General features: G+C 43.4%; 1 protein-coding gene across 1 annotated transcript in view; it reads right to left on the bottom strand.

Annotated features, from left to right (window-relative positions):
• Positions 1 to 4,418: 4,418 nt before the first annotated feature.
• Positions 4,419 to 15,499, bottom strand: part of nup37 (nucleoporin 37) — a 13,539-nt gene continuing 2,458 nt past the window's right edge. Inside the window, exons 2-10 of the mRNA XM_074625770.1 lie at positions 15,457 to 15,499; positions 15,251 to 15,372; positions 11,388 to 11,460; positions 11,082 to 11,176; positions 6,525 to 6,615; positions 5,269 to 5,450; positions 5,102 to 5,152; positions 4,706 to 4,799; positions 4,419 to 4,618 (exon numbers count right to left, since the gene is read on the bottom strand). The exon at positions 15,457 to 15,499 is cut by the window's right edge and continues 158 nt beyond it. Of these exons, the coding sequence (XP_074481871.1) occupies positions 4,505 to 4,618; positions 4,706 to 4,799; positions 5,102 to 5,152; positions 5,269 to 5,450; positions 6,525 to 6,615; positions 11,082 to 11,176; positions 11,388 to 11,460; positions 15,251 to 15,372; positions 15,457 to 15,499 (865 nt within the window). The 3' untranslated portion in view covers positions 4,419 to 4,504. The remainder of the gene's footprint in view (positions 4,619 to 4,705; positions 4,800 to 5,101; positions 5,153 to 5,268; positions 5,451 to 6,524; positions 6,616 to 11,081; positions 11,177 to 11,387; positions 11,461 to 15,250; positions 15,373 to 15,456) is intronic.

The raw sequence follows: 15,499 nt of genomic DNA, 5'->3' as shown, positions 1-15,499 counted from the left end.
AGGAGCTAATTATGAATGATTTAAGTATCATGTTGCCTGTGCTGGTCAAGGCCAGAGCCAGCGCTGAGGCCCAGCACATCAGTAGGGCCAGGTCACCGGGACCTCACAGTCAACCACAGCACGGTCCGCAGGGCTGCACTGCTGACAGACGCTCTTCTCTCTTTATTTCTCTTTCTCTGTGCAACTGCAGGATTTGGCCTTCGGGGTGTTTTGATGGACGTCCAAGCGTTTTGATCTCCACACAGGCGACAATGCATATCAGAGCTGCGCACGTCAAAGCTTTTCTCCCTCGCAAAAAGAAAGACAAATCATCTCCATGTGCAGGAAAAGCATCAGCACCATCAACACGGTGGCTGGCAAACCCTCCCATCGGCCACCTTGTGTTGGGAAGCGTTCCCTTCACATAATTCCACTGTACAGTAAATCAAGCCCTGCTCCGGCCTCCCTAGGAAACCCTGTGTTTGTGGAGTAGAAAAAATTGTGTGTGAAGAGAGAGAGAGAGAGAGAGAGAGAGAGAGAGAGAGAGAGAAAAGGAGGGGGGAAGAAGCAAGTGTAGGGAAAGAGTGATCTACTGCTTGACAAGTGTGCAGAGACACACACAGTCACACACTCTCTCTCCAAGCAAACACTTTATAATTTCTTGTATCTCCTTCTACATCCAGCTCTCTAAAATCCACAAATCCCCCACGATACCACCGCCAGGATCAGAATCTGCTGAGCGCTAAACAAAAGCAGGTTGCCGAGGCAACGGGGTGACCTGTAAGGGATCCAGCTAGATTCTTGTGCCTCGAGTGCTCGCCGCAAATCCCAAACGCTGTATCATCCTGACTCCACAACCATAAGTGTTTCTTTTATTGATGTCAGGGCCATCCCATCGCTACGCTGGCGTGGGTGCCTCCTCCGGGCTGGAAGCAGGGTCATGGGGTTCACTTTGTCCTCAGGCCTGAGGACTGAGAAACAAAGATACTCCATGGGATGTGAGGGAATCAGGTGATTTAAATGCACAATGAGTCAAAAACTCATACAGAAATAATCCCTCTCAATCATCACACCGTATCCTCATACAAGTTTGTATATCTTCCTCATTTTTTGTGCGATGTCCAGCAACATGTGTCAACTTCCGCTCCTTACACGCATACAATCTTTTCAAAATAAACTTACGTCTTCACAAGAAACAACTTGGTTAGATTTAGGCAACAAAACTACTTAGTTAGGTTTAGGAAAAGATTGTGGTTTGAGTTAAAATAACGCCGCAAGTGGCGTAACTTAAAGGCCCAGACACACCAACCCGACATCAAAGAATTAGCGGCGACGAAGGCCGACTGTTGAGTCGCCACACGTCGCCTTAGTTTTGGCCAAAAAGTTGCTCTCAAACACACGACAAAGACTACAGCCAACAGCTAGTTAGCACGTACGTTCTGCGCCTGCGTGAGATGAAGTAACTCTCCACACCAGCAGGTGGCGGTAGTCTGTATTCATCATTCAAAAAGGGAAACTGGAAGACCGATGATTGCGGATATACAAGCCGTTGTTATGATACGTACATGAAACAAAGCAGCGTTTGCCGACCATTTTCACACCACTCTCACTCACCGCTTAGCTTCATTCCAGATGTTCATGTCGCTGTGAAAACCTGAGAAGAGCCTTCTGTGTTTTTCCTCTTGACTTTACTCGTTGGCTTCCTTTCCTAACGTCGGTTTCTCTTCTCGTGCATTGATTCGTTTAAGCTGAACAGCCAATCAGAGTGATTTCTCTCACTGATGGGCTCCGCCACCGATTCAACATGCTGAATCAGGCGAATAACCTCCAACACGAGCAGACTAGAGCAGACGATGAGGGATACGCCACAAAAAACTAGGCCAACAGAGGCTCACTGACGGCCCCAAACTGTCCGACGGCCAACCGGCAGCTTGGTGTGTCATCGCCTTGAGTATGAAAGTTATGTGATAAATAAATCAACGTTGACTTCTGGGTTCACATCAGGTATGAACAGCGGTCTGGTGTTTCTGGTCTCTCTTTATGTAACGTATGTATGTATAAGATTTTGTGGGATATTTACAAATTACAGTGCATTACTTTTCGTAAGTAAAGCTATGAACGCTGTACGAGTACAGCCTGACTTAAAGCACAAATAAGACATTGGTCTTTTCATCTTTTCTCTCTGCAAAGTGTATTTAACAGAAAATGTTGATTTACTCCTTTAAAAAGAGCTAATTTCAGGTTGCCAGGTCATGAAAACATCTGGTTGGCTGTTTTTAAAAAAAATTATTTTCCTCAAGCATGACAGATTCTCTACTTTGTGTGACAACTCCTTCAATGACCCACAATTAATGAACGCTCATCAGATTCCTCACCTTCTAATCAACCATCAAGTCTGCAGTTATAAATGTTACTAGGTCATTTATAAGTTTCTCTTTCTAGTAAGCCAACAGCAAAAGCTGGTAAGTCATCTATAAATGTTAATAAAACAAAAATAAAGGTTTCTTATTAATAACTAATCAAGTCTGTAGATGTAAAAAATTAACAATTTGTAAATGGACTTTGGCTGAGTTGCTCTGCTGCAATTTTCCAGTCATGCTGGAGGAGAATAAACACTTTGACCATTAGTTACAACTTTTGCCATATTAGAAAGTGATGCAACTGTCGAACACTTTGTGGCAGCATCAGTTTAGATGACCAACAAACTACTCAAAAGTAGTGATGGAGCACTTTTCGGCCAACTTTCTTCTACTCATCAAGATCGACATAATCGCTCCATTCTGGGAAAAAGCATCGCACAACAACCCCGCCGTGAGATTAAATCAAACACCAGCCTCAAAGAGCTCTAATCTCTTCTCTTTGTTTCCCTTCATATCATGCTCCTCATTATTTTTATTTGCTCTCTTTTTGTTGAGCCCGGGCTTAAAGCTGGCAGGGCCGCTGAAGAATCATCTGAGGGGGGGAGATTAAGGAGAAAGTTGGTGAGGATTTTAAGGCGGTCTGATCTCTCTTTCATCCAGTTTGTTATTCGTCCACACACACACACACCACGAGAGATCGGAACTGTTTGTGAGGCACAATAGATTCATTCAGGTTACATCTAAAAAGGTAACACGGAGGCCAGTGACATCTGAGGACGTGCTTCCAGGAAAGAGGCGACTTTGTAAGATCTCCAAGATGGATCATATGTTGCAAGAAAGAATGAAATCTTGATGCTATTCTGCTCATCAGCCATCAGATGGTGTCCTTGAGTCACTGGGATTTGTGAGACAGATCCATGACTCATGTTTCAGAGGAAAAGTTAGCGGTTCCAGTGCCCTCTAAGGGAGCTTTTATACTCTTTGGAAACCGCTCAGAGTGTGCACAGATGAAAATGGCAGCGTTCTTGCGTCTGACGTTGACATCTCCCGTGTTATATGCAGCTGCTTGCAGCACCTAAAGCAGGAAGAGTGGAGACCACATTTGTTCAAACGAAAGCGTGGAGCAGGAGAGCAGTAGCATGTTATGCTTTGCGGATGGCGGTTAACGCGTCCAGTCCAAGATATATACGAGGTTGACGAACTGGGTTTGAAAGAGTGGAGGTCTCCGCGGCCTCGACTTCTGTCGTGCAGAGGCTTTTGCGGCACAATACAACCTTTTCAGCTGACATATACGTTAATACAGCTCTGTGAGAGTATGAACGCACATTTATCTGCACCCTTTCAAGATTAAGTGGAAACAAGTGTCACCTCGAATGATTCATGATCAAGTTAATGAAATGAGTGTCCTCTGCAGCTTTGAAAGTGGAGACGGTGGTTTCTCACACATGGCATTCCTGTGACAGCACAATGAGTCCCTTGTTTTACCTGCCAAATGATCTTCCATGTTTGGTCTGTGGAGCATTTATAATTACTCGCCAAAGGTAAGGCGATGCGCATCTCTTCCTCTCCCTGCATCCTCAACGACCGCTCACTTCACCTGAAATGGCCTAAAAGCTCTTCCTATGATTACTCTTAGCTTCTCCAACAGCTGGAGCACGGCCAGACCTGCTAGTTTTTCCTCATTCTGACCTTTCTGTGGAGTTTCTGAGCACCACAGCAGGTGGAACAGCCCCTACAAAGATGCATTATTGATATGATTCAAGTCATTGATAGTGAGACAATGACAGAGTGAGAGAGAGAGAGAGAACACCTGTAGTAGGATGATCGTGTTGACTGGTGAAGTGGAGAGCTGGCGCTGGCGCTGACGCCTCGATGCATTCCTTTGAAGTACAGCTTTCTTGGCAGGACATAACAGACAGCTGATGTAACCTACTCTTAAGAGAAAAGAAAAACGAGCTCTTCGCATAGACCCGACCAGCACGCAGTTTATCTGTAGCTGACCTGAATTGGTAGTCAGAAATAAAAAAGAACAAAGCTCGAGCGTGCAGCCAGTTTTCAAATTCCATACAAACTCAGCAGTTACTCAGAAAAATATTTATTTTATTGGACATTTACTAGAATAGAAAACACTTAGTTATCCACCGTGGAAAGAGCAGCACAGATGTCTACATTTCAGTCATCCAGAAGCAGAGTTTCCTGTCGCCGCCAACCACGCAGAGCGGGAGCGTCCGGTGCCAGCTGAGACCCGATCCCACTGCGGCCGATCCGATCATCACCGGCTGTAACGACACCGGTGTGTGTGATGTGAGACTGTGGAGAACATTGAAAAACACAACGATGTGGACTGTGAGAAGCATCCCACTCACCTGTGGGTGGCCAAGATGGTGGATGAGTAGCTGACTGCAGATCTTTCCTGGACATCCAGTGGTGGCGAAGAGGTTTTCATTGGCTCGAGACCACCTGAGGAGGAGAGCAACGTCTCCTTACATGTCATCTCACAATAAAACTGAATCAAAAATTAAAACATTTTGGGAATTTACTGCCATTTTTGTACATTTAAAACACCTGACAATCAACACAGATGTTTTATCTACATGCACGCTAAACTTAAGCTCCTGAATCAGCAAGTTTTGGGTGCATAAAAAGGCGTTCCTGTGATACCGCGTTCACAAGAATGGATCGGACAACTCGAAAACATAATGCCTCTGGCCACGTGTCGCCAGCGTTGAAGCATTCAAATTAGGAAGAATTCATTTTCTTACCTGAATAGTCGTGCTTTATCTATGTGGGCTGGTCTTTTCTCCTGTGGGTAACTGCAAAGAATATAAACAAGGTTTAACAAAGCACATCCCATCCTGTGTGCCATCGTCCTGAATCAATACATCATGCAGCATTAAAAGTATATTATTACCCACGCTCCCCCAGTTACCTGGAGCGAGTTATGTCCCAGATGAGCCAGTCGTTTCCCGCCACGGCGCCGACTTTGATCGTGTTAGTGATGCACCAGTCGGCTGACATGAGAGGTGACTGACCACAGTCCAGAGACAGGATGGCCTGCTGGGTCACCAGGTCGTAGAAGCGAATTGTTCCCTTCTTCTCTGCCACCATTAACTGCAGAGGACAAACGGGTCGTTTAAACCAAATGTTTATGGTTCATGTTGCTACGATGGAACATCTTCAGCATCTATTACATCTCTGTCTGGATTACAATCATTACAACTTTCTGTTTTACGGGACATAACGTGCAATATCATGGACAATGAACCATTTACACTCATTAGCTGAGATCTGATATTGCCACTTCTCATGCATATCTATACACAACTCACCAAGAAGCAACCTTACCTTGTTCATATTTTTGGCATTGTGTTTATTTTGGATTCGGTGGATTTTGGATATCTGTTTATTAATATTGTATATTTGCACTCTTTCCTACTTTGTACTGCAGCTGCTGCACAATAATTTCATTGGGATAAATAAAGTTCCATTTATTTATTATTTTATCTTATTTACATGTATCTTACTTTTGACTTAAAACTGCAATTTTACATAATTTTGGACCATTATTATCACTATAGATTACGCCAGAAAAGCTTAAAGACAAAACTGGCTATAGTTAAATAATCCTTTGATTATTTAGTCCTACAGATATCACAGCCTTAGTCTGAACATTTAATTCTTCTGGAAATGTTTGCCCTGTAAAATCATATTCTGTAAATCAAAAGAGCAGATTCCGACATATTTAAGTAATCGATAATGAAAATAAGCGTTAGTTGCAGCCCTAAACTCAAGAGTTTGACCTCAGAATATCAGCATGTACAGCTGCAACTATTAATCGATTAGTTGTCAACTATCAAATTGATCGTCAACTATTTTGATAATCGATTAATCGGTTTGAGTAATTTTTTAAGAAAAAAAAAAGTCTATAAATTCCCTGATTGCAGCTTCTTAAATGTGAATATTTTCTGGTTTCTTTACTCCTCTATGACAGTAAACTGAATATCTTTGAGTTGTGGACAAAACAACTCATTTGAGGACGTCATCTTGGTCTTTGGGAAACACTGATCGACATTTTTAACCATTTTCTGACATTTTATAGACCAAACAAAATTAAAATAATTGAGTATTTATAGTAGAAGTTAGCTGCAGCCCTACCAGCATGCATGTGAAACAAACCCCTCCTACCTTAAATGCTTCCTCTGGGTGCCAACACACACTGATGCCAGGAGAGCGAAGTCTGAGAGTGGAGCTTTCATTTCCATCCAGGTCCCACACCCTGCAGAGAGAAATTAAATATAATTGATGAGACAGAGCGATTATATGACCTAGTATGCTTTTAGTGTATTATTACTAACATCATATTTGCAAACGTTTTTTATGAGTGTAACTATTTTCTTATAAACTGAAAGTGTTGTGAGAAAAACCCATATAGTTCTCAGGTTATTGTGAAGGGGGGGTAACAAACACAAGACTTTTAATCAGTTCTCATTAGTAATGTTATGGACTGATTCGACTTGATGTGTGAACCGCTCTTGGCCTAAAATCCAAAACAAAAATCCACTACCTCTTAATTAACAACAAAGATGAGGGTTTTAGAGCAACTTCCAAAAAAAGCACCGGCATCTGAGCCACCCTGAGAGGCTTACATAACACCTGAGGAGAGTTCACCGTCCCAAGGTTTTCTTTCTTTGGATGCAAAACAAAACGACATGGTTCATTGTCCAGATGGCCTAAATGTAACACACATACAGCTTTCACAAGTTTCCTCCTTACCTAGTGCCAAAAGGCATTTCAATACAAGACACAGGATTGTGAGGCTTTCATGGCACACACTGTGGGCAATGATAGACGACATGTTTTCATCCAACTTCATGTTTGCTCCTAATTGATCTAGCTTCTGCTTGTTGTGCACAAGTGATGTGCCGCATGCTTTTCCAGGGAAAAAGGGTTCTTATTCTCAGATCTGGGCCCTGAGCTGTGAGGACAGACCGACTTATGCTGGACTCCTCTTTCAGGGAAAACGCCAGCCTCACATTACACTGAGCTATGATAGCAGGGGCAGCAGGAGGAGGGAGGATGAGGAGGGGGGGGGGGGGAGAGAACATCACCCTCGCCTGAGTCGGCGTTACGCTCCACTCGCATTACAGCAAATGTTTCGCTGTGGGCGGCCCGCTGCCATTCATTTTCTGCAGAGAGTACAGCGAGGGCAGCAGGATGCACGTCAGTGGAGGAAGAGCAGCGGGGAGAAGTTGAACAGCATCCTACTTTGTGTGCAAATGACGCAAACGCCAAGCGAGACTCAAAACCGTTCTCCATTCAAATAATAGCCGATTGTAAAGCTAAATGAGAGCCGTGATAGCAAAAGCAGCTGAGATGTAATGAATCACTTGGATGGGGGGGAGAGCTGTGGGTCCTGCGATCTATGGTTAACCACATCTGAACGAGAAGAAAAGGTGGGGATGGGGGGGCGTAGGGGGTGCAAGTGTTTCTGGGAATATAAAGCGTGAAGCATGGGAAGGCGCTGACTGATGAGGTCATGCAGAAGACATCATCTAATAAAGCCCAAAAAGTACCTCCAAAAGTACATCTAAATGTCAAGTGTGTTGTTGGAGAGATTGATGTCCTCGGTGGTGCGGTGTAGGGGAGGATATGCCCCGTCTCAGATGAAGACCTCAGTAAACACTCAACTTTTCCTGCCTCATCTCCCCTGCAGCAGGACAGAGCCCTGTCTCTCCTTTGCCCATGTGCAGACTCAGCCAGAGCCTCCACCGTGGAGTGAGGCTACGCAGGAAAAAAAGAAAAAGAAAAAGAAAAACCCCCAGACCACACCAACAAAACAACGACTAAACCCTATTCTTTCAGACCACTAGCCAAGCAGAGCTCAATTGCACGCTACACCACCAACGGCCAAACTGTGGTCAACCACTCTGCCCTTCAAACGGAGAGCACCGGCTCCCCAACAAAACATAACCTTCGCCAAACGAGGTGAAAGACATGAGACACGAAAACACGCGTGACCGCCTCTGATAAAACACTGTGTAATTGCATAACACTACATCAAGCAATAACACTCCGCTTCCATGTACAACAGGGTTGAAAAGGACATCTGAAGTCCCTGTATTGTGCTATCTAAGTGAGAAAACAGCGTGTTACGGTTTGTCGGCGTTTCCCATAAGTGGAGGAAGCGGGAAATGCCGTTAGCGCTGCGTGATGTGATTTATTGTAGAGAGCAGGGTGAATAATCGGAGGTGACTCTCTGGAGGGAGAGAACTGGAAGAGACAAACAATATTATGATTCCATCGCGGTGCGTCACAGGGTCGCTCTGGTCGAGGTGCTCAATGATTGCATCAGCATCTACTTTAACGGGATCAGTTCAACATTTGATCCTGACAGTCTGACATTATTGGTTTTTAAAAATCCCAAAATGTTACTGCTGAAAGAGTTACTGAAACCATTCGGATAGGCTCGTTTCCCCCATACACCTGGCGAGATCAGGGATCCCCTTATAATGCCTAGTAAAGATAAATGTATACAAATGAACAAGTTTGGCTTATGGGTAGGGATGAGTAGTGATATATGGAGAACGGAACCGGCCAAAATAAAAAATAAATGAATAAATAAATGACTCGATAAATGAATAAATAAATATATGTCATTAAATGTAGCAAAAATAATATTAAAAATAAATGTAGACAATAAATGAATAAATAAATAAATATGTCATTAAATGTAGCAAAAATAATATTACAAATAAATGGACATTAATTAATTGATAAAATGCTCTGTTTTAATTAGCTTCTTTATTTATTTATCTTTGTATTAATTCCATTATTTATTTACTGTTCCATTTAATTTTACCTTTTATTTATTTATTTATTAATTTTTATACATTTTTAAATTTATTTATTAATTTTTACATTTATTATTTATGTATGCATTTATTTTTTATTTATTTTTAAATGTGTGTATTTATTTATATATAAATATAAAGGTTTTTATCACAAAGAATCATACAAAAGCACCACTTTAAATCTTGTGTTTACCAGAGATGTGCTCATAAGTTTCCTGGAAATAAGTCATTCAGCATAAAAATCGATTAACGACCGATTAGTCGACTAATTGACTAAGAAAGGGCAGCCCTAAAAAAACATAAACTTTATTTTATCCTAGAAAAAAGTATTACCTTTTTTTAGAACTAATAGTGCTGAATAACATCCAGTTTATAAAGTATTCATAAGAACATATATTGGACATGACAGGGTACCAGAGCACATCTAATGAGGCCGTGGGGGTATGTAAGGTTGCGATGGAAGATAAGTTGGGTGCATGGATGATATATCAAGCTGTTGTTTCCCTTACACAACATAAGAGATAAAGAAAAAACAACAGCTTATCACAGAGAACAGGACAAATGCTTTAAACCATATACATAGTGCAGCAGCAGCAGGTGTGCGTTTTCCTGAGTTCATCTGCGAACTCACTCAACCCCAAATCCCCTCAGGATCCTGCAGTGTGCCTCTGTGATCTCTAGGTGGCACATTTCCCCACAGACTCACCCGCTCCATCTATACCGATACCACGAGCTGTTTAGACTACATGAACCGAATGCAAACTCCCCAGAGGGAGCCGAGTCTGGCTCCCCACCTCGATGCTGCAGCGTCAGGTTGCATGTTGGCAACAGCCGAGTTCCCACAACTGCAGGGGACAGTGATGACAAAGCTAAGCAAACTTATAGTAGAGGCTCTGCTGCCAAACCTAACAGAGTGATGGAGAGGTCATGAGCCTATACATGCCTCTCCCTCCCTTTCCTCAGCTTCCTCCTCTCATATCGAGGCTCGGTTTGTGTGGGCTGACTGGAAGCTCCTCTCCTGTTAACTTGATCTATCCCTTGTTCCGCCTCTGTCTTCCTCCCGCGTCCCATATTTTCTCAACATGACAGAATTTAAATCTTTCAGCAGATGGAGCGCACTGCTGTTTTCTCTGGCCGGTCAGCGGAGGAAGGGGAAGAGGAGAGTGGACGGGAGTGGAGGAGACTCAGATGGCCTGATGTTGCAGGACAGGACGATCATCATGCTCGTGACCGGCAAAGCATCACCGCGTGTTGTGACTACCTGGACTCTGGGAAACTGTGATGCACATTTTCCACTATTTTCTCTCACAACGATTAGTTGGCAAAATAAACTGCAAATTAACTGTAATATAAATAGTTGTTAGTTGCAGCCATGGTCTTCATCTGCCTGCAACTTTTAGTATCAAAACAAAGAATCTATACTCTTACTGTACATTAACAATGGGGCCCAGTACTGTAGCACAGCTCTGCATGTTGCAGCAGAACCAGCCTGCTGATGTAGAGGGTGGGTGGTGTTTGAGAGGGTCGTCCCTGAGGTGACCCTGGCTACTGACACACTTTTTCCCTCCTCTAGCATTAATTGAAAAGGAAAATTTGGGGACCTTGTTATAGGTCCCCCTTAGAGAGGAAAATCTTTCTGCAGCTAATTGGATTTCCATATTTAACCAATTAGCTAGAAAAGCTACAAAGCAGCTCTGTGCTTACGCACGGTCACACCGGAGCATGTTGTGCTTAGCATCATGTTTCACTGTGGAAACACAGTCAGGACTTTCTGCACCATTACCAGAGAACAGAACTGAAAATCAGAAGCTGGGAACACACACACACACACACACACACACACACACACACACACACATATATATACAGATGGAAATAAAACGGTTTGGACCTGCAAGTGTGGTCATCACTGACGGAAGCAATTTGTTTCCCCTCTGTGGGCTCGAACACCAAATGGTTAATGTAGCTGGTGTGGCCCTCCATCACCTAGGAAACCGTATAGAAAAACAATATGTAAACAAAAAACATATCAATAAAGTGTTAAATGAGCATTTTCAGGCTAACTACACCGGCTGCGGCTCTGCTTTCTGTGTGTACGGCTACATTTCCTGTATCACTAAGTACCAAACGTCAGTGCTAAGTAGAGAAAGTTTGATGCCAACTGACAAGCGCAAATGTGCTCCAGATGTTGCACTACCTTGACTTCATGCCTATCCTGAAGATCAGAAGTCAGCAGGCGTAGCTTTCTGTCAGCTGCAGCGGTGCAAAATCTGCAAAAGAGAGCGGAAGAGGAAGAGAAAGGGAGGATATAAAAACAAACAAAGGGAGAGAACATCAAAACAGAGTCAGACTGTGTGGACCCAATGACAGACGACGTCTCTTCCTGCATGCACGCCTGCAGCCGCCGAGACTGACACCTCTGGATCAGAGGCGTCCGTGTGTGTGGTAGAAACTTGGACGGTGATCAGTAGAAACGCTGCCAGGGAGATTCTAATTGCAAGCTAAGATAAACACAGAGAAAGACAAGATTCCTCACGCCATTTACGCAGGTCTCTGTTCAAAAACCTGTGCAGCGCCAGACAGAGGACTTTCCCTCTAATCAGTCGTAGTATACACCAGCGCCTGCAATTATTCACACAATTACACTAACTCACTTATGACAAGAAAAACACACACATATCACCAGAATAAACAGACAGAGGTTCACACATTTTCAGTCGCAGGCACAGATGGATTTGGCATGATGTCACTACAAACACCCTTAACGTGCTTCGGGGTATTACTGCTACAGTAGATTAGATTAAATTAGGATAGGCCTTCTAACCCCACAAATTAGTGCTGTACTTTGGAGTAAAGCATGGAACAAATTCTGGCTAATTTTTTTTACTTTAATGTCAAAGCCATTTTCTTTATTGATCTCCAACTATCTTGTGTTATACATTATAAAGTCACTATTAAGCTTTGTTGTTGTTGAGCACTGTGATAATTGTTTTAACACAAGACAGAAATGAGAGACAAGAGTTTATCCTTTCCTAGGGGATGTCACCACGAAATACACCTCAACCAAGAGACCGGAAAACACAAAGTGAAAACTCATTTTGTGTCGGACAGGAGAACTTTTTGGGGAGAGGGAATATGTTTAGGGTGTGAAATTCTATATTCAGAGCATTAAAAGGTGCTAAATATGGGATTGGGGGTATTTATATTGCCTCTCAATGGCTATCAGTGAAAGTGCTGACAGAGCTAACGGTGTTAACCTGAGGGGGAACTGGAGGGCGGGTGGTACGCTTACACGACGGCCGTTATCAGCATGCACAATGCACTATGTCAACATAGCGAGCCCTTTTGGTGCATGCAAGTGTGCCCCACTGCTCTCATACGGCGATTACAGCTGATAACGCCGTCCAGACCGTCGGCAGCTGGGCGCCGGAAAATGTCTTATTCAGTGTTCCAGCCTCTGGTTTCACTTCTGGTTGCAAAAAAACAAGATGGCGACGGCCAAAACACCAAACTCGAGGCTTCAAAACCGCAGCCCACAAACCAATATGGGTGTCACGATGACTATGTCCATTTCTTATATACAGTCTATGGTTACAGCCAGCAGCCAGTTAGCTTAGCTTAGCATAAAGACAGGGGAAACAGCTAGCCTGGCTCTGTCCAAAGTTCAAAAACCCAAAACCCTTCGCAGTAGCTGCATCTTCAGCTTGGTTGGGCGCTCCACCAAACCCAATTGGCCGTGTGAACGGGTGGGAAGCCAGTGAGGGATCTTATCCTTGTCAACACAATAGTGACCCCTCCATTTACCTCCATTCTGACGGAAAGAAAAATCCCCGCTGTTGTTCCACATCATCTTTTTTTTTTTTTTTTAAACCAAACTACTTCCAAATAGCAGATGTAACATTTTCTTTCCACAACAGCTCTTCTTCCCGACTCGTTAGCTTCATTTTTCCATTGTATGCTGAACAACTCTGCTCTGGGAAGGATTGTGACCAAAATGTAATAAGGCTGTTACTTGTCGGAGGGGGTAGGGTTTGTCTTTGCGATCAGCCATGCCACAGCAAGTCTTTTATTCTCTAACAAGCAGTAAATTGGTTTATATGGTGCACAATGGTGGGCCTAATTTGTCTTATTAGATTGCATGGAACGATACGTGACACTGCACACCTGTAGATTGCAATGTAAATGCTAAAATTACATGTTTTTTTTCTCCATATGTTCTTCTTTCTGACTATAAAGACATGTATGGTGAAAGTTTTTTGTTATTAGGGATGTCACGAGAACCGATACTTTGGATTTACGTCACGATGCGTTCAGGCTCTATTCAGTAAAAATGGGTAAATTATGATGCTATCATGATGTGTTGAAATGTAATCTTGTAAAATGTAGATTTGGAGAGAAACTTGATAAATCCAGTTGTTAGGAGGAGATGTTTTCACAGTACCAGTAAAAACCAGTACACAAACGGTAATAAAGTAGTGGATGTTGAAGTTAGGGCTGTCAAAGTCAACGCAATAACAATGCATCAGCGCAATTTCGTTTTAACGCCACTTATTTCTTAAACGCGTTAACGCACTTGATCTTTCGGAGGTGATAGTGGGCTCAGTTTTAAAGCTAGAGTGAAGATACTGGTTGCATACTAACGCTCCAATTGGCATGACTATTTTTAAAGGGTACCCTTGACCTCTGACCTCGAGATATGTGAATGAAAATGGGTTCTATGGGTACCCACGAGTCTCCCCTTTACAGACAGTAAATTACTTTATGATAATCACATGCAGTTTGGGGCAAGTCATAGTCAAGTCAGCATATACATACATTTGCATAAAGCAGCATATTTGCCCACTCCCATGTTGATAAGAGTATTAAATACTTGACAAATCTCCCTTTAAGGTACATTTTGAACAGATAAAAAATGTGTGATTAAATACGATTAAATATTATAATCGATTGACAGCCCTAGTTGAAGTACATGGGATTTATTGTTTTACTTTTGTTCTTTCGTGGAATTTCACTGGTATCGGTATCGACTACTAAATTTCTGCTATCGTGACGTCGTGAAGTTGTTCTGTGTTGTGTGTCCGGTCTTTGTTGGATTCATTATACTTCACGTATTCCTTTTACTGGCTGCTGTGGTGGATGGTGGCAACGCTGCAGCTCGAGCCCCCTCTCCTCCCCTCATCCCTCTCTCTCTCTCTCTCTCTGGGCCCCTGCTTGAGGCAAGCCCGTGAGAACGTTGTACTTTTCCTGGAAGGCACGGCTACGTGCAGATCGAAAGGGGGGATGGAACCTGAGTGGGCAGTCATCAGCGCAATAACATGTGCGCACGTCACGGCGCTGGCTCGAGGGCCCTGTGGAGTAAACCACAGAAGGCCAGGAATTATCGCTGCCTTTCCTTTTCAATTACAGAAAGCCTAAACACCTCCGGGGGGATCGTGGAACCTTCCCATCCACCGCTCCAATTAGGAGGAAACTCTTGCTTTCTAACAATCTACAGTTAGGCTACTTCCCTCCTGTCCAAGGCCACCTGAAACAACTTGGCTCACATCCTGGCAGCTGCAGCGTGACAGTGAGAGGCGGCGATGACTACTTTCACACAGTGTGACTGCTGTGCTTTCTCTACAACTGCCTCTTGTTCTGGTCAATGGACGAGTGTTGGGGAATAATTATACTGTTGTGTTTAAAGACATGGATGTCAGGTTTCTGATGTGGGAGTGAGGTGTGACACTTTGACACCTCCTAATCCTATTACACCGCTCTGATGACCTCCTACATAACAAGAGCTGCAGATGTCCCACCATCTTATATTAAAAACAGCCAGTTGTGTTAATAAGGTCACTACTTAAACTGATTAATGACTCAGCAAATATGTCAGCACCACTTCACATAATATATGGACGGCTTAGCTGGTAGAGGGGCATGACCATCGAACGTAGGGTTGCTGGTTTGTCTAAATCTACTCAAAACAGACAGACACTACCACCATACTGTCCTGCACCATGCATCTTGTTGGGGACATAATATCACCACACCAAAAAGGTGCTGGAAACAAAGTATTGGTACCTGATAGTGGGTATCCTGTCCAGCCGGGACTCAGGGCTCCAGGCGAGAGCATCGACACGCAATTCATGATGGAAAGCTTTAAGAACATTGAATTCAACTCCCTCAATCTCCATATCCTCCTCCTGTGGGAACAAGTATGTATTCAGAAAACAACACACTGGGCATTACTGCAGGTAAACCAGGTTGTGTGAAGCTGCATCTCTTACCGGGAATAAGCAGGTGCCCACGACAACATACTGGTTTCCACCG

This window comes from Sebastes fasciatus, chromosome 23, assembly GCF_043250625.1.
Source record: "Sebastes fasciatus isolate fSebFas1 chromosome 23, fSebFas1.pri, whole genome shotgun sequence".
Classification (NCBI taxonomy): domain Eukaryota; kingdom Metazoa; phylum Chordata; class Actinopteri; order Perciformes; family Sebastidae; genus Sebastes; species Sebastes fasciatus.
This window is presented reverse-complemented; position numbering and strand designations above follow the sequence as displayed.